The 27225-nt window shown below is 41.0% G+C and overlaps 1 protein-coding gene across 1 annotated transcript in view; it reads right to left on the bottom strand.

Annotated features, from left to right (window-relative positions):
* ITGA8 (integrin subunit alpha 8) overlaps positions 1–27225 on the bottom strand; it is a 190294-nt gene that overhangs the window by 108851 nt on the left and 54218 nt on the right. Inside the window, exons 9-13 of the mRNA XM_086714858.1 lie at positions 24314–24357; positions 22566–22622; positions 19805–19857; positions 6207–6412; positions 2521–2712 (exon numbers count right to left, since the gene is read on the bottom strand). Of these exons, the coding sequence (XP_086570984.1) occupies positions 2521–2712; positions 6207–6412; positions 19805–19857; positions 22566–22622; positions 24314–24357 (552 nt within the window). The remainder of the gene's footprint in view (positions 1–2520; positions 2713–6206; positions 6413–19804; positions 19858–22565; positions 22623–24313; positions 24358–27225) is intronic.

The following is a 27225-nucleotide window of genomic DNA, read 5'->3' as shown; positions in this document are numbered from 1 at the left end:
CTTGGTGATAACTTAGCAATAGCTAAAGGAATAATCCAGGTGGATAAACAATCTCAGAAACTTGAAAACCTAACCTGTAAATGTCTGGGTCCTAACCATAGTATGGAAGCGCATGCTAAGAACGGACCAGAAGAGGCCAGAATAGAATGAGGACTCATGACCCATAGAACTTTCGAGCAGTGGCCACTACAGAGGCCATGGGATTAACCACAGAAACTTAAGCACTGCGTGAAAGGCCAGGAGAGACTGAATTATCCTTCAGGCAGAAGCTAGTAAAAACAGGTGATGCACTTGGGCCGGATGTCCCTTTCCTAGTCCCTGGACAACAGGCACGCCCTTTGCCACTCCCTTCCTTGAAAGAGTGGCCTCAGAGACAGGAAAGGAGAAAGTCTTGAATCTAAATGAACATCTGCTCAACTGATTCCTGAATTATGCCTGTGGATTTCAAATCCATCGTAGTGGTGAAGAGAATGTAGTTATTACCCCCCCATTAGGGTTTTGCCTCTGCACAGGTCTCTGGGGACTTGGCGTCACTCTAAGGAGAATTCTTTGAATGTCATTCTTTTGTAAAGAGATGGGGATCAAGGAAAATGCTCTAGGATCATGAATCACAAGACATTCACATTTCCATTCGAGAGGCAGAACCGGGACCAGAACCCAAGTCTACTAAGAAGACGTACAGTCGCACACCGAACGCCTCGAGATGATCTCAAGGGATAAGAATCCAATTAGGGGCATGAATGGTGCTGCCTTAGTGAAGGACATTTACTTTACAGACAGATACACAGACTGCATTAACCTCATTAATTAGTATTAATTGAATCAGCCTCAATAGGTACGGTTAACGAATGGCTTCAAATGACCTTTTTCCGATTGTTAAGAAGGGATAAAAGAAGACATAATTAAGAGGTAACTAGTTGCCAACATCTACCTACTTTAGCTTCTCTCTTCCCTGTCTGCCTCCTCTTTCCCTGCTCCCTCAACCTTCCACCCACCCCCAGAAGAAATATTCATTGAGATAAAAATTGTCTCATGATCCTCTCCTTCCTGGCTTTTATTTAGGAGACTTGAAAGAAAGCTGATGAACTTCCTAGGCGTGCAATACATCCCTTATTTCCTTTACCTGGCGGAAGGTACAGCCACCTGTGTGTCAAGTTCCCTGGTACTGAGGTAAGAATATGATAAGCATAATGAATAGCAACAGCTTTCCAAAAATAACTCTTCATCTAAGATTACAGCCTATGAGTTGAATTTCATGAATCATCCTGACATATTTTGGGAAGAAATCACATAAGGGACTAATTTTTGGATTATTTAAAATAGAATGGATTATGAATGACACCCTCCTCCCCCCCCAAAAAACCCCACTAACCTCATTGATTAGACTAGTATAGTATAACCTAAGAAAATAAACTTAACTAGACGCTCTTGAAATTGCTGAGGTAGGATGTATTCGTATACGATATAAAACTAAATCTGCTTTGAGCCCATTAGAACGTCTTTGGTGGTGCCAGGAAAGATTTCTGGCAAATTTATGAGAAGATGATACAGTATCCTTTTTGCCTGATGCCAGAGGGGAAGAGAAAACGGAAGGATGGAATTAGTTATGTATGTTTAGGCAGTCAGTGTATTGGAATGTTGCCCCAAACCAGAAAAAAAAAAAAAACCCTCGACATATGGAAAGCACCCAATTGGCGTGAACGTGGTGGAATGAGACAGGTTTTGATAAATAGTTGAAGCTGTTGGTTAACTAGTAGTAATTTCTAAGTATTTGTTGAAACCATTTTAAAATAACTAACATAAAAATGAAAATTGCATCATAAAACCAAGAAGTCTAATGCTCTCTGCTGAAAACCCTGGGATTCCCAAAACAATCCGTTAAGACAAACTGTGCCTTCCTCCGGCACGCACAAACCGTGAATTATCTCGCTGGGCGGTATAATTTCCACGAGCCCTCAGTCGGAGTGTAGTCACCAAGAACAGTTTACCATCTTTCTTATCAACAAGCTCCTTTTGCTTCACTTTGAAATACGCAATCTATTTTGAAAAACCCCAAAAGACGGCTAGAAAATACTTATGCTCCAAAAGCATGAGCTTGATGACAGAAATGTCGAGGCTCATGAGTTAATTAACAGGAACTATGAGCTCAAAAGGGAATTACAGGGTTAAAATAAATTGCTCTAGCTGGCCCTGAGGCAAGTCTTCATCAATGGACAACAGCTTACTGAGGGGTTTCAAACAAAAACTTTTGTCGCAAAGTTGACAAGTTTTGCGTCCAGTGCGGGTTTTCAAAAGCCACCTTGCCTTTCTCACATGGTTTCTTGGCGGGAAGGGGACTGTTTGTTTTGTCTGCCTTCCCTGTTTTGTCACTTGGGAATCATGGACAAAAGCCCGGGGCCATCTGTGGGTAAGCTTGGCCTTCCCCTTCAGGAGGGGAACCACTTTCACATGATGCGCTGTCCCGAGAACGGGCTTCCTTCTGGGAAGTGGGCTCTCATGGGAAAAGAAAGAAACCCTTACCTGGGTAATCATTCTTGTCTATGTCTGAATCTCCTCTGAGAGTAAAGCCGAATCCAGAAGGGATGGTCTGGGAGGCCCACAATCCTTGCAGAATCTGGGACGCCTTGGTGTGTAAGCCATCCTTGTTCCCATTGTAAATGAGCACTTTGCCTCTTTGGTCCTTGCCTGCAAAGGGTGCCCCGATGGCAATGTCTACAAACGGACACACATAAACATATTTTTTAAGTCAGGAAGAATGTTTGAGACGTAGAATGAAGTGCAATCGAAGAGCCGTATCATAAAATCCAAAGGGCTTATTAAGCTTTCCATGAAAAGTTCATAATACTGCAGCAACCATAAGTTATTTGTTTGCCTTTTATCCATCCTGCAAATATTTATCGAGTGACTGCTATGTGTTGGACGCAGCAGTTGTGACAGCAAATCAGATGCTGCTTTCCGAACATTCATACTCTAGTGCAGGTAGTAGACAATTTGAATAAAGAAGCGATCAAGGAAATATGGAAAGTGACAAATTCTATGCAGAAGAACCAAAAATATTAATGTGATGGAGAATGGTTGTTATTTTTACATATCTTTTTAAAAATATTTATTTTGAGGGGCGCCTGGGTGGCGCAGTCGGTTAAACGTCCGACTTCAGCCAGGTCACGATCTCGTGGTCTGTGAGTTCGAGCCCCGCGTCAGGCTCTGGGCTGATGGCTCGGAGCCTGGAGCCTGTTTCCGATTCTGTGTCTCCCTCTCTCTCTGCCCCTCCCCCGTTCATGCTCTGTCTCTCTCTGTCCCAAAAATAAATAAAAAACGTTGAAAAAAAAATTTAAAAAAAATATTTATTTTGAGAGAGAGAGAGCATGAGGGAGCGTGAGAGGGGGAGAGAAAGAGGGAGAGAGAGAATCCCAAGCAGACTCCATGCTGTCAGCTCAGAGTCCAATGCAGGGCTTGATCTCACGAACTGTGAGATCATGGCCTGAGCTGAAATCAAGAGTAGGTTGCTTAACCAACTGAGCCGTCCAGGCACTCTGTCAGGTTATTATTTTTAGATTAGGGGATCAGGCAAGGTGTCATTAAGGCTCACGCTGAAATGGAAATCTAAGGACAAGATGAAACCAACCATGTGAAATCGGAGGGGAGAGCGCTCCAGGCAGAAAGAACTGGTGTGCAAAGGTCCAAGGTTGGAAAGCACTTGGCCCATTGGAGGAGCAAGGCAGAGGATGATCTACATGGGAACTTAGCAACAAGCCACAGGGAGGGCTGGGTCCCATCACTAGGCTGAGTAGAACAGGCGAGACACCTTTGCAGGGTACTTAGGAGTTTCTTGTTAAAAGGAAAAAAAACAATCTCTTTCACAGAGATTATCTAATGTAATGATCACATCAACCCATGAGGTAGGCAGGACCCATTTTACAGTAGAGGATACAGAGAAACCTGGAAAGGACCCTACCACTCGACTCCCACTTAAATATGGCACTGAATGAAAGTTAACTTCCACACATCGTGTCCATCAGAATTGTTCTAAACAATACACACAAGGGGCGCCTGGGTGGCTCAGTCGGTTAAGCGTCCAACTCTTGATTTCTGCTCAGGTCATGATCTCATGGTTCATGGGATCGAGCCCCGCCTCAGGCTTTGTGCTGACAGCGGGAGCCTGCTTGGGATTCTCTCTCTCTTTCTCACAAAATAAATACATAAATTTAAAAAACATAAAACACTCGAATATTTAGTTTTACATAAAAAAAGAGCACCAATAACACAATAACATAATAGCTCGCCACAGCGGGTGACAATTATGTATCCCCATTTTGTCATTTATTTCTCTTTGCTCCTAAGTTTGACAAGACTAAGTAAATCGTGAATGGATTTTGACTACGTAACAAGGATTATCATTCCAGCTTCACTTAACAGGTAAGAATAAACTATCCCAAATCTCAGATTGTTGTGGAAAATGAAGATTGCATCACGTGGCAGGTGCAAAGGGACCCTTCTTTCACTTCCTCTAGGTCCGTCCACATCGGTCCCATGTTTCATCCCAGTCTGGCATTATTTTGCCCACTTAAAAAAGTTTATTTATTTTGAGACACACACACACACACACACACACACACACACACACACACACACACACAGCATGAGCTGGGAAGGAGCAGAGAGAGGGAGAGAGAGAATCCCAAGTCTCGCTGTTGCCACAGAGCCCAAGACGGGGCTCGAACTCACGAACCGTGAGATCATGACCTGTGCAGTCAGTCACTTAACCGACCAAGCCACCCAGGTGCCCCTATTTTACCCAGTTTATACATCAGTGACATCAAAGGCAGAACACGCTTTCTGCCATTAAAAATGCTTCTCTTGGGGCGCCTGGGTGGCGCAGTCGGTTAAGCGTCCGACTTCAGCCAGGTCACGATCTCGCGGTCCGTGAGTTCCAGCCCCGCGTCAGGCTCTGGGCTGATGGCTCAGAGCCTGGAACCTGTTTCCGATTCTGTGTCTCCCTCTCTCTCTGCCCCTCCCCCGTTCATGCTCTGTCTCTCTCTGTCCCAAAAATAAATAAACGTTGAAAAAAAAAAATTTAAAAAAATGCTTCTCTTACCTTTTAAAAATATCATGAAGGGTTTGAGGAAAAAAAAAGATACATAGAGGAAAATATGGTGATAAGGATGACTCAACAGATAATGTAGCAAAATAAATATATTTTGCATGGTGCCCAGGGATAGGGCAGGTTTTGAAAGCAGCTCATCAGTTAAAGATAAACTTATCTCTCTTTTTATTATTTTCCTGGAAACATGAACTTGTAATATGCATTTTTGTCTTATGGCACTTTAAAAATTACTAACCATACAGTTCTGGGATGTCTTTTTTTTTTTTTTTTTTCTCAAAGAAAACTTAACCTTACAATACCCCTTGGCAAAGGTACTAATGAATACTGCTCTGATGCAAACACTCCCTAGGCTATTTTGTTCGAGCAAATTCGAGCAAGCTTTGTGTGAGCTTGCATGTTTTTCTGAGGAAAGGGTACTTGCAAGGGATTCATAAATTCCTACTTTAAAGAATCATAATCCTAAACCAAGAATTTAACACTACTGCAAACACTGAAGTTGCTTTAAGCTGAAATTTACCGACCAATTAAAATTCAGCAAAGCCTATATGTAACTCAAATGGGTTAATCACAAGGCATCATTCTTGTTCATATATCAGCATGCATTTCTTTGTCTTGACTGTACATACGGAAGATTCTTTAGTTTTGAGTCATTAACTCCAAATATTAATTTAAAAAATAACAGCTGTCTTTATTTATAGCTGATCTATGACAACTTAACTTTAAATTGTCTTGAGATTTCTTTAATAGTTCATAAAAAATCAATAATAGGGGCACTGAGTGGCTCAGTCTGTTAAGCGGCTGACTTTGGCTCACGTCATGATCTCACGGTTTACGGGCTCGAGACCCGCGTCAGGCTCTGTGCTGATAGCTCGGAGCCTGGAGCCTGCTTCAGATTCTGTGTCTCCCCCTCTCTCTCCCCCTTGCCCGCTCATGCTCTGTCTCTCTCTCAAAAATAAATATTTAAAAATTTAAAAAATCAATAATAAGAACTGTACCCTGTATTTACACTGCTGTAAATACTTCTAAGACATCATTGTTTCCTTCATGTAACAGTAACATGAATTACAACACATAAACAATTCCACGTATTGGTAAAAATTACCATTGTATCCATCTTGGTTCAGGTCTCCTAAGTGTGCCACAGCACTACCGAATCTCCCGAAAACCTCGGTGCCCGCGAGGATCTGTGGGTCTCTGAAGACAAGAGCACTCACTTGCAAATACAGATAAACTTGCCCTACTTCCCTAGGGCTGGTCTCAAATTCACGTTCCATGAAGAGAGGGGCCCCAATCAATACATCATCCATTCTGCGGGGAACAAAGAGAGAGGTCAGAGCACCGACAGACGTGAGATTCCAGGGGGGACATATTTTTTTAATGTTTATTTTTGATAGAACATGGGGTAGAGTGGGGGGAGGAGAAGACAGGAGAGGGAGACACAGAATCCAAAGCGGGCTCCAGGCTCTGAGCTGTCAGCACAGAGCCCGACGCAGGGCTTCAACCCGCAGTCCATGAGATCATGACCTGAGCTGAAGTCGGGAGGTCTCCCAACCGACTAAGCCACCCAGGTGCTGCCCCCCCGCCCCCCGCCCCCCCGCCAGTGGATACATTTTTAACCAACTAGCTTAGTACATTTCCGTTGGTATTTTTCCTTTCCCCAGGTACATTTTACAATCACCGTGTTTCTTTCATTGCTTTGTTATGTCTATGGGATAGAATGTTATAGGAAAAGAAGACTTGTTACACTGAGCTTTTAGACTGTGTTACAAATGACCACTTTAAGAAAACCAGATACTTCACCCTTTTCAAAAGATTTTTAGTGCATTTCCAGAAAATGTAGCTAGACAAGCAAAACATATCAAAAGGACCTAAAAAGGGTTTCTCTCAAAGTGGATTAGTGTTTGTCTACAACAACAGAATGATTCACATAAATTATGAAGTTTTCTTGCAGTAATAAGGTTTAACATAAATGTTGCCTTCTTCTTTCCTCTTGTTACTTCCATTTAAATAAAGCAGAGGGGCGCCTGGGTGGCTCAGTCGGTTAAGCATCCGACTTCAGCTCGGGTCATGATCTTGCAGTCCGTGAGTTTGAGCCCTGTGTCGGGCTCTGTGCTGACAGCTCAGAGCCTGGAGCCTGCTTTGGATTTTGTGTTTCCCTCACTCTGTGCCCCTCTTCCACTCATGCTCTGTCTTTGTCTGTATCTCAAAAATAAATAAACATTAAAAAATTTTTTTAAAAAAGGCGGGGGGACGCCTGGGTGGCTTGGTTAAGTGTCCGACTTCAGCTCAGGTCATGATCTCACGGTTCATGAGTTCAAGCCCCATGTAGGACTCTGTGCTGACAGCTCAGAGCCTGGAGCCTGTTTCAGATTCTGTGTCTCCCTCTCTCTGACCCTCCCCCGTTCATGCTCTGTCTCTCTCTGTCTCAAAAATAAATAAAGCAGAGACCAGAGAGGGTTATAGTACTACCTAAAAAGATAGAAAACAAATTTTCATCCCAAATAGGACTTGATAGTTATCTTTGTAAATGGAGATACACTAGCAGGAAATTAATAGATAATTTTTAAGGTTGAAAAAAATTCAAGAAACAAATACCTATGCACATTATCTAGAGATAAAGATATAGCCCCCCAAGAGAACAAAATACAAAAGTGGTTAAAAGTGTTCCCTTCACAGAGCCGATGGGCATGAAGAAGAGTACAACAGAGCTACCTAAACTATTTCAGTTTTTAAGAACACATACATACATTATTTTATTTTAGAAATCTTAGGAAAAGTCACGTCAACCAAAATTCAAAATGTGATCTATACTAATGACCTCTGAAGATGCCCCAATCTTGGCAGAGGCAATAATCCAAAGAAAAATCTGCCTTTGGTTTTTATGCTGACATAGATTAGGCAACATGCAGAAACTTGCCAACTAAACTAAAAATATCACCATTCATCTAAAAGGCAGGAATGAGGGTGATCAGTTACTGAAAACCAAAAAGAAATCCTCCTTTAAGATAGGAGGCATCTGTAAGACATTGCAACTTCACCCTGACCGCCTCTTTCTCCAACTTCTCGCCTTCCCTGCAGTGGTCAACTAGTACCCAGGTTCAAGAGACATTCTGTGTAACAACTGTATTTAAGACACTGTGATAAGTGACTCAAGGAATATAGCGACAATTAGGTCAACCCCGGTCCTAATTAACTTACAAGTGAAATCAAATTGCCACTCATTTAACTACAGACAAGGCAGGGTGGAAAAAAGCACACAAGTAATCCAAACTAAATCCTAGAGATCCTGGGTAGGAGAGAGGGCTGGTACTTTGAGAGAGTTAAGCAATGCTCATGGAGGGGACGGCCTTAGACCTGAGTGGGATTCTGACAGGTGGCTTTAGAGGCAGGCTTTCCAGGTGACAGTACTCTGAGCCCAAAAAAGCAGTGTCTCTGAGTGGAGTCAGGGTACAGAGAGCGATCCAGGTGGGCTCCGTGCTAGAGGGGTGCCAAAATTTTAATTGGAAAAGTAAAATATACAAAGAATTCTTAAAACTTAATAATATGAAATCACAGTAATAATAACAATAACATATACAGTATGATACCATTATATACTACATAGCATATATTATTGTTATATATAACCAATATTATATGTATGGGATATACAATAGATTACATAACATATGTTATCATTGTTATACATAACCAATATTATATGTTTATGACATATAATAGAGCAATAAGAAAACAACGCAATTAAAAATGAGGCAAAAGATGTGAACAGACACATCATCAAAGAAGATTTACAGATGGCAAAGAGCACATAAAAAGATTCTCAATGTCAAATATCATTAGAGAATTGGAAATAAAAACAAAAATGAGATACTGCTACGAATCTATTAGAATGACTAACATCCAAAATACTGACAGCACCAAATGTTGGAAAAGAGTGCGGAGCAACAGGAACTCTCACTCATTGCCGGTGAGGACGAAAAATGGGACAGCCGCTTTGGAAGGCGGTACGGCACTTTCTTACAAAACGAAGCACAGGTTTACCGTATGATACAATCATCACACTCCTAGGTGGTCACGCACGTGAATTGAAAAAACTTAGGTCCAGAAAAAAAAAAAAAACTTGCAATTGCCAAAAATTGGAAGCAACCAAGATATCCTTGGTTGCACTAATAACCTGTGGCACATCATATAACAGAATATTACTCATCAATAAAAAGCAATGAACTATTAAGCCACAAAATGACAGGGAGGAACTTTAAATGCATTTTGCTAAGTGAAAGAAGCTAGTCTCAAAAGCCTTCATACTGTATGATTCCATGTGTATAACATTCTGGAAAAGACAAAACTATAGAGGCAGTAAAAACGAGTAGCAGCTGGCAGGAGTGAGGGGAGGGAGAGGAAGGACTAGATAGAGCACGGGGTGTTTTTAGGGCAGTGAAAGTATTTTGTACGATACTGTAGGTGGATACGTGACATTATGCATTCGGCAAAATTCACAGAACATAGAACCAAAAGAGTGAACCCTAATGTAAACCGTGCACTTCAGTTAATAATGTAACAATATTGTAACAAATGTACCACACCGATGCAAGAGGGTAATAACAGTGGAAACTGAGGGTGGAGAGGAGAGAGAATACATGTGAACTCTCTTTAATTCCTACTCAATTTTCCCATAAACCCAAACTGCTCTAAAAAAAATAAGACCTACCAAAAAAAAAAAAAAAAAAAAGATAATTAAAAAGTAAGTTGAATCAGATTATATGGGAAAAGGATGAGTTTTAACGTTCTCCTAATCTAGATTTAAAAGCCGGTTCTTTTGGTAACAAGCTGTGCCGTATTGAACAAGTTACATTTCCTCAAAAATGTGAATGTAGAAATAGGCTACATCATTGGATACATCACTGAAGATCTCCCTCGGTCTCTGTCTCTGTCTCTCTCTGTACGTCTCCTTCCAAATGTGCGCACACACGTATATAGACAGGTCATACTATAGTAGTTTAATAAATGATAGGTATCGTGAAGGCACTGGGTTAGGTGTTGAGGGAATACACAATATTTTTACATTATAGCAATGTAAACAGAAAGAGCTCTTGGTAAAAAAGCACAATGCATCCCCCCTCTCCCTCTCCTAGCTTGTAGGAGCCAGAAACAAGGTGAAATGTAACTCTGAGATAGTCTGGGGCTCCCGGCTACTTCAAGAATAGGCTCTTACTTGTCTCCCAAGCAGGAGACCTATCGCAGGGAAAAGCAAGAAACACCCTGAGTGTTACTTGGCCGACTTGTAAGAAGGAAGGGGTGGGGGGTGGGGGGTGGGGGGTGGAGGGGGGCGAGGACGGTTATAGATAGACCTGAGGAATGGCTATTATTTTTTCTTTTGTTTTTTAAAAAATGTATTTTAATTCCAGTAGAGTTAACATACATTGTTATATTAGTTTCAGGTGTACAACATAGTGACTCAACATTCTGTATGCACATGACCTTGTGCTCATCACAAGTGCCCTTCTGGAGGTGAGTAGGGGGATGGGTAAATAGGAATGGCTCTCATTTGGGTCTCACATTCCAAAACCTAAGTTGGATTACTATACTTAGGTAAAACGTTAAAAAAAATTTTTTAACTGGTTTTTATTTATTTTTGAGAGATAGAGCATGCGTGGGGGAGGGGCAGAGAGAGGGGAGACACAGAATCCGAAGCAGGCTCCAGGCTCTGAGCTGTCAGCACAGAGCCCAACACGGGGCTCAAACCCATGAACCATGAGGTCATGACCTGAGCTGAAGTCAGATGCTTAACCGACTAAGCCATGCAGGTGCCCCAAAACATCTTCTTAAAAATAGGACAAGCACATTAGTTTAAAAAAAACAATTCCCATTGCTTGCCATCCTGCTGTGCTCCAAGACCAGAGGAGAGCAGGGATTGGGGTTATTGCCTTGATCTTCCCCCGCAGGTCTGTGGTTGCTTCTCTTTCTGTTATCATTATTGCCAGTAGGCGGGGCCATTCGCTAAACACCTAATTGTGTTGCTGCCTTGTGGTTCAAAAATGTCTGAAGTCACTGGTCTCTACTGTAGAGATGGAGTGGGGGCCATTTTCTCATTCTGTAAAGAAGGAACAAGCCATAAAATTGGTCCCCAAGGGTGCCAACGTGATGCAGGACTGGCACGGTTGGTGCAGTGCCTTTCTCCCTGCCGACCCAAGTTCTAGAAATGGGAAATTATTCACCGCATCATTGCGACAGACTAGCACACCCATGGGACCTTTGGATTCTTGGAAGTATTATGACAACCTTGATTTATTTTGTTAGAAATATATTCCCTAGATAGTTAAGTGTAAGTCTTCTAAAATGTTCTAAATGCCATAAAAACAGAGAAAGACATTTGTTTTTCATTTATAATTGTGTTTCTCATAAGGTTGAAAGACAATAACTGTGTTGGATTTAATTGGTACAATGTGCTTTATAGAATACTTTGCACTTAGTGTCAGTATTATTTTATTACAGCAATACTGCTTAAGAGCCACAATATATATTCTCGTTTAGGCTGGCGTTTTTAAAGCTTGGTTGGCAACACATTAGTGGACTGCAAAATCAATTTTTAAAAACAAAACAGAAAACAACACCAAATAGAGTGAACACATTACACATGAGAATAAATATTGTTCCATGTCATTTTTGTTTCAGTTGTGTAGTGTGCTGGGCTGCAGCATCAAATGTATTTCTTATTATGGACCGTAAGGCAAAAAAACCCTGAAAAAAACCATCGCAGTAAGCTATGTGTGCTGGTAGACTATTTCACAATTGGTTTTTGTCAAATCCTGGTTTTGAAAATGCCCCCCAATTCAAGCTTAAAGTTTTAAAATATCTATTAGTGAAGATATTTTTCAGTGACCTTCTAATACATAGTTATGTAATAGGCTGGGTGCCATTCTAAGATATATATATTCTCTTAGAGATCTATATACGTATATATACATGTACACATATATATACATATACACGTATATATACACGTATATATATCTAAGCTATAGAGATAGAGATATATATCATATATATATGTATATATATGATATATATACATATATATATGATATATATATATATCACCCAGCCTGTATTTTTTTTTTATCTTAAAACAATTAATGATGAGGAAATAATATCAATGATGAAGTTTTCACTAAAATCCACTCTTTCTGTTTGGGTCATGTTGGTGGTTTGTATGAGACCTAAATTATTATGTAAAGGTGCTTTATAAAAGGATATATACACTAAATTTTATTTTATCCGAAATGTCTAATGTTTAAGCACAATTTTCTTTCACATCTCTGGGTAGCATACACAGGTTTTATTTGTGTCTCTTTATGTTTAAATCCGCTCTGATAATATAATACAATGCAAGGCTCAATTTCTCATCCTTCACATGTTGTTTGGGACAGAGACACTATAATTATTTTCCTGAAAAGCAAAGCAAAAATACATAGAGAGAGAGAGAGGGAGAGAAGGAGAGAGAGAGAGAGAGAGACAGAGAGAGGACCCACAAATGAGAATATTCAATACAAAGAGTCTATCTAGATTCAAGTTTTCAGAGTCAGATGGTGTTGTGTTGATTTAATATATGAACTTTTTTATGTTTCTTTTTTCCCAATAGTAGATATTGCACATTAGTTACCAGGATTAATGTTTTGAATGTGGTCATTTAGCAGAATGCAGATTAGCAGGCACTATTCTAGAGCTGACATCAACTGAATTGTTTTATGGTGGGCAAAAACTAACATTGCTTATCATTTACATTACAGAAATCAATTTCAATTTTCTCCTTTCTGCTTTAGTTTTCCAGATTTTCTACTTATTTCAATCATAATGATAAAACCCATGTGACAGAACATACTTGGACTAAATCTACGGCAAAAACATAGTTACCCAAAGCTGATTCCTTTCAAATACATTTTCTCTAAAACGTTCTCAAGTTAACGAACTGCTAAAACCTCTTTAAATTGAACTCCTTTAGGCCCCACAGAGATGAAAACACAACCCAATTGATTAAATTGTAATTCTGTAAGTTTCTGAAATAGTTTAAATATTGTAAGTTTCAAAAGCCCTAAGAAAAAAACTAATTTGCTTGCTTAGGCTCAAGATGAAATATTCTGTCTCCCTTTGTTAAGTTTGTCCAGAAATTCCTAACAGTTTACATTGGCAGAGTTTATAGCTCTGGCTATCTTAAGATAACTAAACTAAAGTTAATTTCACCAGCTTGTTTATATTTTCAAAACAGTCACAGGCTTGATAATATCAACTACCAACCAGCATGCACACCGTTTGGTCTAAACTTTTGGAGTGCCCTCACAATACCTGGAGATTTTTTTTTTTAATTAAAAAAAAAAACAATGGGGAAGATTTCCACCAAATTACTAATTTGGTCATCATTACTTAATGACACTGTCTTTTTTTACCCCTGCTATCGAGTTTTGGAGGGACCTTGCATTTGTTGCATGGTGGGTACAGAAGATGATACATCCTGTCAGAGAATGTTCACGAGGGAGTCTGATACACAATAGTACTTAATTATCTCTTGGCCAGAGAAGGGAAAGTCTGTTTTAATATCACAGAACATGGGGAGTCCTAACTTCTGAACCATGAACACTCAACTAGACAAGTGATCTTCTTAATATCCTATTCTGAGTCACTGCATAACATCTACTCAGATCCAAGGTTTAAAAGAGGCAGGCCTTAAAAAAAAAAAAAGTCTTCTGGGAAACTAGAAATTTGGGTAAAAAATGGGAATTGCATCTCAGCTTTAGTATTGAACTTTGATGGGTGATTGATGCTCACTGATAGTTCCTTGATCACTGACTGATAAATGCTGGGTAAGCTAGAAAGAGTTTTGTGAATTTCAAAATATATATATATATATATATATATATATATATATATATATATATACTTATAGACTGTAAAATGATTTATGAATCATTACTAATGACTCAGTAAAATGCAGCAGACTAGTATGGCCATTTTAATATAACCATACGGACTGAATTTTCTTATATGCCATGCCACAAAAAACTATAACTGAATTTTTTCTCGTGAATCAGTTGTTTTCAGAATCACTAAAGGCAATCTTAAGGTTCATAGGGGAAAATAACTTTGAAATTAGGATTTTATACTTTTATAAAGTGGAAGTAAGACCTTATAAAAATAATGGAAATTAATAAAATGTACACTTAATAAACAGGAATGTAGATTCTTACAAAAAATAGGGTAAAACATTTAAACACATATGTATGTTACTCTTTGACCACAACCCTTATTTAAGGTTACTGGAATCTATATGTATTCTATACATATATGTAAATCTGGATCAGTATATGTGCAGAGAGTGCATCTATATGTTTTCACATATATATGTATATAGAGATAGTTAAATAGATCTATATATGTGTGTGTCTATACGTATAATCTGAAAGAGTCAAATTCATGGAAGCAGAAAGTAGACCAGTGGTTACCAGAGGCGGGGATGGAGGCAAAGGGAGATGTTGGTCAAAGGATACAAAGTTGCAGTCATGTAGGATGCATGCTAGAGATCTAGCGTATAGCATGGTGAGTACAGTTAATAACACTGTTAGTAGGAATTTGCTAAGAGAGTGGATCTCTGGTGTTATCACCATGCGCGGGCGCACACACACACACAGAAGTAACTTTGCGCACACACACACACACACAGAAGTAACTTTGTAATGGATGGATTGCACAGTTGGGTGAATATAGATGGAGCCTACAGATGGATGTCTTAATTAGCTTGATCACAGTGATTATTTCACTGTGCCTACGTATACCTTAACCATCATGCCATATACCTAAAACATACAATTTTTATTTTAAAAAATAAAAATAAAAATGGTTATAGAGTGTTTCAGGGGCAAATATGCTAATTTCCCAGCTTTAAATTTTTTTTAATGTTTACTTATTTTTGAGAGAGAGAGAGAGAGAGACAGAGAGTGAGGGGGAGGGACTGAGAGAGAGAGGGAGACACAGAATCTGAAGCAGGCTCCAGGCTCTGAGCTGTCAACACAGAGCCTGACATGGGGCTTGAACTCATGAACCGTGAAGTCATGACCTGAGCCAAAGTCAGACACTTAACTGACCGAGCCACCCAGACACCCTCCCTTCATGTGTGAATTTTAGATAGCTTCACTGGACTGTAGTTTGGATTGTCCTATGTTATTAGACATATATTACACAGGAAGACACTTTGAGAAGGGAAAAAACATTGTCTGCCAATCATGCATGATAAAATTTTGTTGCTTATAGCAATATTGGGTTTTTCAATAGTTTCAGTGGATAATAGACATTTTTGCATTTGAAATGGCTAAGAAATTGGGGGCACCAAATATATCATATCCAGGAAAACTTTATTTGAGATAGGGATTCGGGTTTCCTGTAAATCCCATGCAGCCTTCTGATCTCTGCTAGAAATACTGTCAGAAGTCAGAACGACAAAAGCATGCTTTCTCAAAATCGGGCCACATGTCTCTTGACATGGAGCCATCACATGGAGCTTAAGAAAAGTCACTGACACATGCATGATTTACTGCCTTTCTTTTCTGGTTCTGCTAAGATTTCTGAGGGACAGCAGTTTACGTCTCTGCCCTGATGGGTTGTTTTGTGCCTTCCCTGGGGACAAATACCCACCCAGTGAGGACGCTGCTGTTGCCATTTAGTAGTGGTTTTCAGGCCCCTATCTTCAGATCAAGTATAAAGCTAGACACATAAGATGTCTATTTGAAAGTCAACAGTATCAAGTGATTTTTTCCAGAAACACAGGTGCTACAAAGGTGATGGCAAATTGTAGTTTTGTTATTGTAATTTCAGACTTCATGTGAATTGTCTGTCTTTTATTGGGGTGAAAGATTCTCAGTGGCATCTATAGCTTACTCATTTATAATAGGGCCTTGAATTTACATAGCATTACAGTAACCAAGAATGGCACATGACATCCAGACTGAGAATCTGTGGGCACTTTATCTTTAAGAATGGCAACATCTTAAAGTTGGGGCGCCTGGGTGGCTCAGTTGGTTAACTGTCTGACTTCAGCTCGGGTCATGATGTCGCAGTTCGTGGGTTCGAGCCCCATGTCGTGGTCTGTGCTGACAGCTTGGAGCCTGGATCCTGCTTCAGATTCTGTCTGCCTCTCTTCCTCTCCCGGCTTGAGTCTCTCTCTCAAAAATAAATAAACACTAAAAAAAAATTTTTTTAAAAGAATGGCAATGTTGGGGCACCTGAGTGGCTCAGTAAGTTGAGCCTCTGACTCCTAATTTCGGTGCAGGTCACGATCTCACGTTTAGTGGGATTGAGTCCCACATCGGGCTCTGCATTGATAGTGCGGAGGCTGCTTGTGATTCTCTCTCTCCCTCCCTTCTCTACCCTTCCCTGGCTTGCGTGTGTGCTTTCTCTAAATAAATAAATAAATAAATAAATAAATAAATAAAATTTTTAAAAAAGAATGGCAATATTAAGATAATGGACTCACTTTTTCGATGCGGTCTAAAGACTGAAGACTATACTGCCTAATAAAAAAAGAAATAATGTGCATAGTAATTTTTAAGAACATCGAGAAATAACAAATTATTCCTGGAATATTCCTGTGTTTGTAACTACCATGTTAAATTTGCTCAGCAGGGGACCAAAAAGGTCCTTTCCTCACAAGTATTCTCGGTTTTTTTATTAACATGGCCAAAAAAAAAAAAAAAAAAAAAAGAAAAGAAAAAAGGACTCTAAGTGTTGTCACAGAGCTTTGCTATGGACTGGAACGAACATGTTTCCAGGAAGGAGGCAGTATCCTGCAGGGCACAGTGTTGACCCGAGGGAGAGCCGAAAGGGTTCAGGGCAGGGTGAAGTAAAGGAAGGGCACACACGGAGTTACTCGGAGCCCCATAAAACACCCCGTGGCTCCCGGGCGGGAAAAGCCCTTGTGTGTGTTGTGTTACCATCTGTTGAAAGAAACGTGTCTGCGCGTATCCCAATGACCGCCATGGGATTTTGTTTTGTTTTGTTTTGTTTTGACTAAAGCGTGGGCTTCCTTATTTGGGACATCACACCATGTCGTGGACTCACGTTCTTTTTCAGTCCCACCTCTCCTTTTTTTTTTTTCCCCCCCTAAATCACTCTGATAAGTCCAGTCCACTGAGGTTGGAAATTATGAATGGCGGTCCTGATTGTTACTTTCTCTTCACAGCTCGGCTGATGGGTAAAGTAAGATTGGCATTCAAATATACTTTCAGAATACATCCAGAGTGCAACCCTTTTACTTCCTGCCACAGCTATTGCTCTGGCCCAAGGCACTGTCCTGCCCCACCTGGCTTAGGGCAGTGGACCCCCAGAAGGCCTCACGGCTGCCGAGAGCCACCAGACAGAGCGTGTCTGATGAAACCAAAGTCAGAGGCCATTCCCTTGCTTAGAATCCCCCAGTGGCTCGCGAGATGTGTCCTTCTTGGAAACAGAGTCATCCTGTCTGTAGCATAGTCTGAGAGGCACTGGGTAAGGCAGTTTATAGATGCAGTGGCTCACAAAGTTTTCTGATCCTGTGCCCTCATCACCTCTCCAAGCCTCTTTCACGTTCCTTGGCTTCTAGCAGCCCCCACCTCCAGGAACCTGAGCACTCTTTCCCCTTGATCTTGCTCCTGCAGATCTTTCCTCAACTTTCGTCAACCTTAACACCACGGTCTTCCCTATCTACCCCATTTGATATCACCACCTTCCCAATATTCCCTACCTCCCCTAATAGACTGTCTTTTAGAGAAGTTTTCAGTTCAAGAGCAAACTGAAGCAGAAAATACAGAGTTCCTGTACATTCCTGTTGCCATACGCACAGCCTTCCCCCCATCAGTGTCCCCTACTCGTGTGGTGTGTGTGTTACTGTCCATGAACCTAAGGGACCCATCATCATCACCCAGACCCTATAGTTTACACTGGCCTCACTCTTGGACTGAACATTCTGTGGATTTTTAAACTTTTTAATGTTTATTTTTGAGAGAGAGAGAGAGGCAAGTGGGGGAGGGGCAGACAGAGAGAGGGAGAGACAGAATCCAAAGCGGGTTCCAGGCTCTGAGCTCTCAGCACAGAGCCTGACGTGGGGCTCAAACTCACGAGCATTGAGATCCTGACCTGAGCCCAAGCTGGACGTTTAACCGACTGAGCCACCCAAGTGCCCTGAACATTCTGTGGATTTGGACAAATGTGTAATGACCTGGATCCCACACTGTAGTGTCTTACACAGTTGTCTCACTGCCCTAAAAATCCTCTCGTCTCTGGCCTTTGAACACCCCTCTTCTCCCCACTGACCGCTGGCAACCACTAATCTTTTCCCTGTCTCCATAGTTTTGCCTTTTCCAGGATGTCATCTAGTTGGAGAGATACAGTTATGTAGCCTTTCAGGTCAGGTTCTTTCACTCAGGAATATGCCTTTAAGATTCCTCCCTGTCTTTTCATGCTTGATAGCTCATTTCTTTTTAGCATTGAACAGTGCTTCTGGTTTTTGTTTTTTTCTTCCTATCTAGTGCTCATCATCATCTCAATGCATTTTATTTGACTCATTTGTTTTTTGTCTGGAATTTCCACTTCCCCATGTCTAGTATAGCCCTAATGAGGGGGGGGGGGGTTCTATTTTGTTCTCTGCCATATCCCAGTGCCTAGAACAGTGCTACTGTGCTAGATGCTAGATGCTAAATGCTCAAGAAATATATGTTGAATGGAAGAAAAAAGATATTTTCCAAAAGGTACAAAAGTGACTAAATGTATCTCCATTCATATGACACCACATAATATATAAAGTACGTTTCTGTCTACACGAAGGTCATAGCTAATGTCTTTCAAAGATGTTACCTAAAATGCTTGCTTAATCCAGACCCTGGGATGTAGTCAGACTTCTGCAGGTACTTGATTTCTATAAAAATGTGAGCTCTCTGAGAGCAGAGATCTATCTTGCCTCATTTGCCACTATATTCTGGGCACCAAGAATAATGCCTGGCACACTGTAGGTGTTCCAACGATATTTATTGGATGGATAATCATTCTATCTCAACGTATTGACTTTCTTATTTAATCATTTGTTTTATCTATCGAGTAGGTGGTTTTAGTGAACCAAAGAGATGCTTAATAACAGTTTATTTTTGAAGTAATGACTTAAACACAACTGTAATTTGTTACGGTGTTTGGTCCAAACTCAAGCATGATTTACTGCTATCATCTGAAAAACTAATATTATTTCATCTTTTCCATGGGTGTTACTAGTCTGTTGGTTAAAGCAATGTCAGGAGAAAAAAATGTTTATTTATGTGCACATGTTTTATGAATGTATCACATGCTAAGGGGTAACGACAGACAGATGAGCAAATGCTTCAATGGCTTTGGATTTTGAATGGCCAAAGACTATTCAATTTATTAAATTAAAGATAAAGCTAAGTAAAATAGTCCTTTTAGAAAATAGATGTTGGGAAAAAAAAAAAAAAGAAAATAGACATTGAAAGTCTCCAGAAAGACATAAAATAGGAGGGTTATGTCCTCTTCTCCTGAACCAAAAAACAACTAAAACAAGAGAGTCTCTGTTCTGTTGAGGAAGTATGGAAGGATCTACTTCATGAAGGAAAAAAAAAATACAACATCTCTGTGGATGAATATAACATATGGTGAGTGAGGAAGTTCTTATAAACTTACCCATCATTGTTAACATCTGACACTGTGACTGTATATCCAAAATAAGATGCCATCTGTGAAGGGAAACCAGAAGATGACATAGTTTATGTTCAAAAATAATTTTTATAGTCCTCTCTCAATTTTCCCTGAAGGATGAATCTCATTGCAGCAGACTTTTGCAGTGCATTCATAGAGTCCTGGACATGGACAGAGTCTTAAAGTCATTTAGTCTGATCCAACGCATAATTTCCCTCTCAGTACCTCTGACATCTGCTTGGACATCCTCTGCAGATGTTCAACAATCCACTCATTCAATCTGTGGACACAATTATTAGAATTTTCTTTGCAAAACTGGCCGCTCTGTGACTTCTAGTCCTTACTCCTATCTACTTCTGCAATCTTGAACCTCATAGAATAAGTTTAATTCCACTTCCATATGAGATTTCATATGGAGATATTTGCAGCTGGTGCACCAGCTTCTTTCTTAGAGTTACCACATGTGATACCAAAGAACAGATGATACCCCATGAATGCACAGCCAGGAGAAGCCTTAAGTAGGATTTACACTCTTTGCTTTGGGTTAAATCATTGAAATATAAAAGTGGGTTTAATTTCAAGGGAAATCATGTCTCAGTCAGTATCAATTCACATTGAGTTTATTGTCCACTAAGGTTTCTAAGTCTCTTCTGAGTATAAGTAGTGTGCCACAGTCTCTCCACATTTTAGCTCCTAAGATGTTGTTTTTCAAGCTATGTTTTCAACATTTACTGTCTTTTCAGATTTGGCCCATCGTTTGAGCTTGTCAGGATTTTTTTTCGTTTCCATATTTCAGCATTGAGTGCTTTAGCTGACTTAGTCTCGCATAATCTACTAATTTAATTAGTCTACATTCCACGAGAAAGGGTGCTCCACAGAGGGCAGACTTTGGTCTGTGTTGTTTGCTCTTCTGTCCATGGTCCAGCTCAGAGTAGGTGCCAGATACTCTTTGCAGAGGGACTAAATACATGGGTTAACAAGAGTCACTCAATAGTTAACGTCTCCTACCTCTTTTCTCCCCTCCAAACATACATGGTGGCTAGAGACTGAATGCTTGTGTCTCTCCCTTCCCCCCCCAAAAATCAAATATTGACCCTAACCCGCAATATGATGGTATTAGGAGGTGAGGCCTTTGAGAAGTGATGAGATTATGAGGGTGGGGCCCTCATGATGGGGTTAGTGCCCTTATAAAAGAGACCCCAGAGAGCTCTGAAGCCCTCCTTACACCATCTGAGGACATAAGACTATGGCCATGTATATGAATCAGGAAGCCAGCTCTCACCAGATACTGAATCTGCCTACCCCTTGATCCCAGGCTTCCCAGTCTTCCAGAACTGTGAGACATAAACATTTGGTTTTTTTAGCCACCCAATCTGTGGCACTTTTATAATAGTATTCTAAAGACTAAGATACAGGTGCCAGGTGCAAAAGGCTCTTGGCAGGGGAACAAATGCACGAGGTAACTGCAGTAACTTGGTTCTCCCACCTCACTTCTCTATTCCAACCATCTACAGTGAAATTCTACTCCTAGTGTGGCACTGTGTGGCCTTCGCTCAGAGGAATTTCATCCCTCATGCACTGAATTCTGAAGTTCAAGACTGAACAGCTAGATGGTATGGAGGGCACGAAGTTATAGACAGGCCAAATTTAATAATATTTAAAGACCTTCTAATGATAAAAATGTGAAACAGAGCTGGGCAAAAGAGAAGTCTTGCCACATTTTCAACAAACCATTAAATATCATCACTTGAGAATAGTTAAAAAGTTGTAAGTTCATCCAGGTTCACTATTGTCCCAGCCTTCGGTCTCCATGTTTACCATAACAGTGCATGAGAGACATTGCCAAACACTTTGTTGAAAACCGCGGAGTAATGGATAGACTAAAGCCCCAATTTGGGGGGAGAATACAAAAAATGTGCCATGCTCATTAAAAAACTCTATCAATCAAAATTGCTTGACAATGACATTACTGCAAATCTGTATCTCTAGCTAAGAGGGGAGCATCTAAGGATCTTCAACCATGATCCAGGAGGCCAAGATGTAACTTGGCCAGACTCTAATGTGAGGCTTCCTAGAAATTCAGCAGTGCAGGTTTCTGGTTATGGGCTGCCCAGAGAAACTGATTCAACTCATGATGGCTCCCTAAACCATATCACAATCGTTGTTTAAAGAAATGTGCCAAATTTCCACAGGTCACAGTACCCAGGAAACCTCAGGGTGGTGAATGAAGTAAGACCTCAGAGAATGACAGGCAATTAAGCTTTTCTTAATAAGACCTCGGCCAGTAACAGTGGGTGAGGAGTGATATCTGGCCCCTGGAAGGAAAGGACCAGAACCAGGTAGCTTGTGAACCCCCACATAATGTTGCTTTGGGTGGAGGCTCCAGTCACAGTGAGGAAGAGAGACAGAGTACAAGCCCATTGATTCCGACTGATACAGTGAGACCTAGGAGAAACCTTTGTCTTCTCAGAGGGAAGGCATATACCTGGAACTCACCACCAAGCACGCTCCATACAGGACCAGAACATAACAGGATTGCTCTCAGATCCTAGCAGTTAGCGACATTACAACAGGAGAGCTGGGATCCTGTCTGTCAGAGGCATGGTTATGTTCCCAGGGCCCGCAACAGTTCCTAGCACATAGTAGGTGCTCAGTAAACATTTGTTTTATGAATGAATAAATGGTATGAACATTGCAATTTACTATGAGTACCGAGTGACATTATTTGATATTAAAAGGTCTTCACCTGTTCACCAGTGAAATTCTGAATAAAAGTCATATCTGTAGAGTTAATGATTGAAACCTGAAATCATAGAAATGAGATAGGTTATATCATTTGACAGAATTGGAGAAAAAACCCACATTTTAAATTATAACTTAAATCAGTTTTAAATTTGGGGGAAGAGTGGTAAACAGTTAATGCTATGTAAAACAAAAATGCAATCCCATAAGAATGAGCTTTAAAAAATCCAACTGAACTTTTATTTATGGTTAAGTCTCTGACATTCTCAGATAAAATGCATGCTTACTAATCTGAAAAGGGAAAACAGAAATTGAATTCAACTGAATGCTCACAGCAATTAACCTGCTGGCCAGTTAATTCACCTAATTATGATTTTTATCCAAATTCATTTGTGTTTATGTTATGAAAAATTGATGATTATGGCTCTTTGCAAAAAAAAAAAAAAAGAAAGGTTAAAATTAAAAATGCTATCCAGATAGCAAAAATAGTACTTTTAATTCTATTCAGATATTACATTTACTAGAGTTTTAAAATAATAAACATTATTTAAAATATAACCTTTTCTGTTCACAAGGTGTCTTGAGTTTCTTTTCCTACTTTTGTGGTAACTAGCTCTAATGGGTTTGAATAGTGTCCCTCCAAAATTCACAACACCCAGAGTTTCATAAGGTGACCTTATTTGGAAATAGGGTCTTTGTAGGTGAAACAGGTTCGGGAAATTGAGATGAAGACATCCCAGATTTCGGGTGGGCCCTATGTGCAGTGACTGATGTCCTCTTGAGAAAAGGGGAGGACACACAGACACGGCTGGAGGATGGCCGTACGAGGCCAGGGGCGGAGACTGAAATCGTGCTGACATACACCAAAACCGGGTAGTGGCCACCTCAAGCCAGAATAGGTAAGAAAGAGCTGCTAGATGCACTGCAGGAAGCATGACCCTGCCTGACGCTTTGATTCCAGACTCTGGTCTCTTGACCTGTGAGAAAATAAATCCGTGTTGTTGCAAGCCACCCAGTTTGTGGTCTTTTGTTGTGTCAGTCTTGGGAAACTAACACACTAGTGCAATAGTGATCGATTTTCTTATTTCTGTCGTAGGAGCCGTATGAAAATGCTCAGCCTGTCAGCGACAGTGTCTTCTGCAGTTTGTCCTAGATTATGCACAAGGATCATGCTGGCTTCATGGGTGGGGACCTGTGCTCCGGTCCCCATGTTCCAATGGGCCCCACCCTTGGTTTAATGCCCAGCTGGTGCTCTCCTGAAATTCTTAATAATTTGAACAAAGGGCCCTGCATTATCATTTTGCACTGGGTCCCACAAACTATGTAGTACATCCTGTATATAGATCAGGAAAAAAAAAAATCTAGCCTCACTTGTTTTTCTTCCTTTTTAGTAAGCAAGCAAGCAAGCATGGATCTGTAGGGGCTCACGATTAAAAGACATGGTAAGCCACTTAAAAGTTGAATGGAAGTGGGGCGCCTGGGTGGCTCAGTCGGTTGGGTGTCCGACTTCAGCTCAGGTCATAATCTCACAGCTCGTGAGTTCGAGCCCCGCGTCAGGCTCTGTGCTGATAGCTCGGAGCCTGGAGCCTGCTTCGGATTCTGTGTCTCCCTCTCTCTCTCTACCTTCCTCTGCTCATGCTCTGTCTGTCTCTCTCTGTCTCAAAAATAAATAAACATAAAAAAAGTCGAATGAAAGGGAACATTTCTTTGCATGTGGAAGAAAATATTGTACGTTGCATTCTTAGTACTCACATATCCAAAATTCTGTGCTCCTCTTGGAACTCCAGCAACCAGCTCTGGGGATAAAAATATTCATTTAGAAGGGGAATTACATATATTTTTAAGCCACCCAACAAATGAGTTAAAGAGAGTGCTTTTTACGTGAGTAACCATCACTTGAGGAACTAGAAGTGTGAGGTCACGGGTTTGCATTTTGCTTCTGCTACAGACCACGGAAAACAGAACAGAAGTCGTCCTGTGAAATTTCCTAGCCTTCACCACCGGTCTCCAATGTGTTTCTGCCTGCGTAGCAGAAGCCTGACTTCTCAGCTCTGCAATGTGATTCGTAAGTTAAACCTCTGAGTCCGATTTCCCCGGCTTTCACTGTGGTGACATCTTTTGTACTAGTGTGAAAAGTACAGCTTCTGTCACCCTCACATGGCAAAACAAGTTCGGTTACCTAAAGAAAAGCCATCATAAATGATACGAGTCTGGCCCCCTTGCAAGTGTTTGTTGGCAGCAGAAATTAGCGGGTGACCTGGCAGCTTAGGGTCCCCCAGAAAGGAAGCGTCGGTAACACAAACAGAAGAGGCAACTGTGGGGAGGAAAGTCCATATGATTCAGGGCATAGTGATCCGTCTCTAGATTCGGAAGACAGTGGTTCTATTCTTGGGTCTGCCATATGCCTGGGATGAATCATTTACCCCCACTTTTTCTGGTCACCCGCAGTAGTGTGGGAGTTGGGACTGGCTGGTTATCAAAGATCTTTCGGCTCTTGTTTCTACAAATCTAAACTATCCTTTGATTCATCGGGGTTACCTTTGAGTTTAATTTAAATAGGAAGGGCCTGGAAGAGAATCCCCTTCTATTTAAATTCCCCTTCCCCTCCCCGGCCGTGGAAGGTCTGGCACGAGTTCTGGCCTCGACTACATCGGATGTGCTGTGCTCTGGCAGAGTTGGGTGCTCATGCTGTTAGCGTGACCAATCAAAGAAGGTTCGTTTGGGGATAGATGTTGGACTTTTCAGCCGTCAATCCACTCATTCAGTCAACAAACATTTATAGGCAAATGGAGTAAAAAATAGTGAGCACATTGGACAAAAATGCCCTGCTCTCACGGAGCTCATGCTCTGGTTGGAAGAGACAGTCCATTTAAAAAACAGAGTTGATGAAATGGCATATTTGAAGGGGGTGAGTACGGTGAGTGGAGAAAAACCGAACAGTAAAATGGTACAGGGGGAAATGGAGGTGGGATGAGAAAGGACTTAGGCCTTATTAGGGCACAACTGGCAGGAGAGGACTTGGCAAGAGAAAGACATTGGAGCCAAAAATGAAGAAAGTGGAGATGTAAATATTATGGAGGTATTGGAAAAGTATGTTCTAGTCAGAAGGTATGGCAACTGCAAAGGTCCTGAGGTAGAAGTGTGTCTGGAGTATTCAAAGAATAGTAAAGAGACCAGGGTGGCTGGAGGGGAGGGAGTGAGGAGGAAAGGGGTAGGAAATGAGGTCAAAATCTTATGAATGGAGACTTTCAGGTCATTGTAAAGTCTTGGATTTCAGACTGAAGGAGTTGAAAAATCACTAGATCAAAGAAGTTACGTGATCTGACTTCTGTGTCTAAAGGACCGCTTTGGTTGCTGAATTTAGAGCAGACTACAGGAGGGCAAGGGGGGAGAGAGAGAGAGAGACCAGGTAGGAGGCTACTGCAATAAAGTTGGGGGACTTGAATCTGAGTACAAGCTGTGCAGGAGGTGAGAAATGTTCAGATTCTGGTCATATTTTGAGAGTTTCGTTAGCAGGTCTACTCATAAATTGGGTATGGATGGGGTGTGAGAGAAAGAGCACAGTACAAGGCTGACTTCCAAGGTATGTGGCTCAAGCAATTGAGAGGATGGTGGACCGTGTTCTGGGGAGAAGGTCAGAAGTTCGCTCATGAGCACATTAAGTTTGAGAGAACTACTCAAACAGAGATGTTGAGTACTGAATTGAGGTTCCAGATATTAGAACACATATCCCTGAACCTGGAATTCAGCGTCATCTGGAGAAATACCTGGAACCTGGAACTCAGTAGAAGCTGGAAAGACAATGAGACTGGATGAGGTTACCAAGAACTCAAAGAGGAAAGAAAGAATCCAAGTGTTTAACCCTGGGACACCTCAATGATATGAGAGAAATAAAGGGGAATCAACAACAGAGAGGGAAGGGGGGAGGGAGAGGGAAGAGGGAGCTACAAGTGTCTGGGAAGCCAGGGGAAGAAATGAGGAGGGAATAATGAATTCTTTCAATGCTCATGATAATCAAGGAAGAGGAGGTGCATAGAGGCCACTGGTTTGCTTGACAGGAGCCATTTCAGCTGAGTGGTGAGTTGAAGACGAGAAGGCAGTAGATACAGCGGACAGAGATACAGCAGAGAAGAGTGACAGCTCTTTTGAAGCAGAGTCAATAGGTGCTTGCTGGAGGAGGGAGTGGAGTAACAAATTTACTTCTTAAGGTCAGAGAAGTATGTTTGTACAGTGGTGGGAATGATCCAAAGAAAATCATGATGTGGGAATGGTTGGAGTCCCTTCTCTGAGTCACGAGAGGCAATGGGGTGTGGTGCAAAGTGGAGAGGTTAACTTTACCCAGGGGCATGGACTGCTCAACCATAGCAATGGGAGGGAAGGTGAAGCATGTCCTTGAAGAATAAAACTGGGTTCAGAATAACTAAGCTATCTGGACAGATTTCCAGGAAAGCTATCAGAAACGGTCGCACGCTGCTCAGTTTTCAACAATATTTATTTGGCGTGAATTAAATTGGCATCTAACAACAAACCACCATCAAACATAATGGAGTTGACTGATTCCAGGATCGGGCCAGGATCCTCAACCAGAGGAGTCTGAAGGGACTATCCCGTTTGAGATGCATGACAACCACTACTAAGCCTTCCGCAAACCTTCAGAATTTCAT

Source organism: Puma concolor, chromosome B4 (genome assembly GCF_028749965.1).
Source record: "Puma concolor isolate L17-30 chromosome B4, mPumCon1.1.hap2, whole genome shotgun sequence".
NCBI classification, from domain to species: domain Eukaryota; kingdom Metazoa; phylum Chordata; class Mammalia; order Carnivora; family Felidae; genus Puma; species Puma concolor.
Note: the sequence above shows the minus strand (reverse complement) of the source record. Positions and strands in the feature narration are given on the sequence as shown.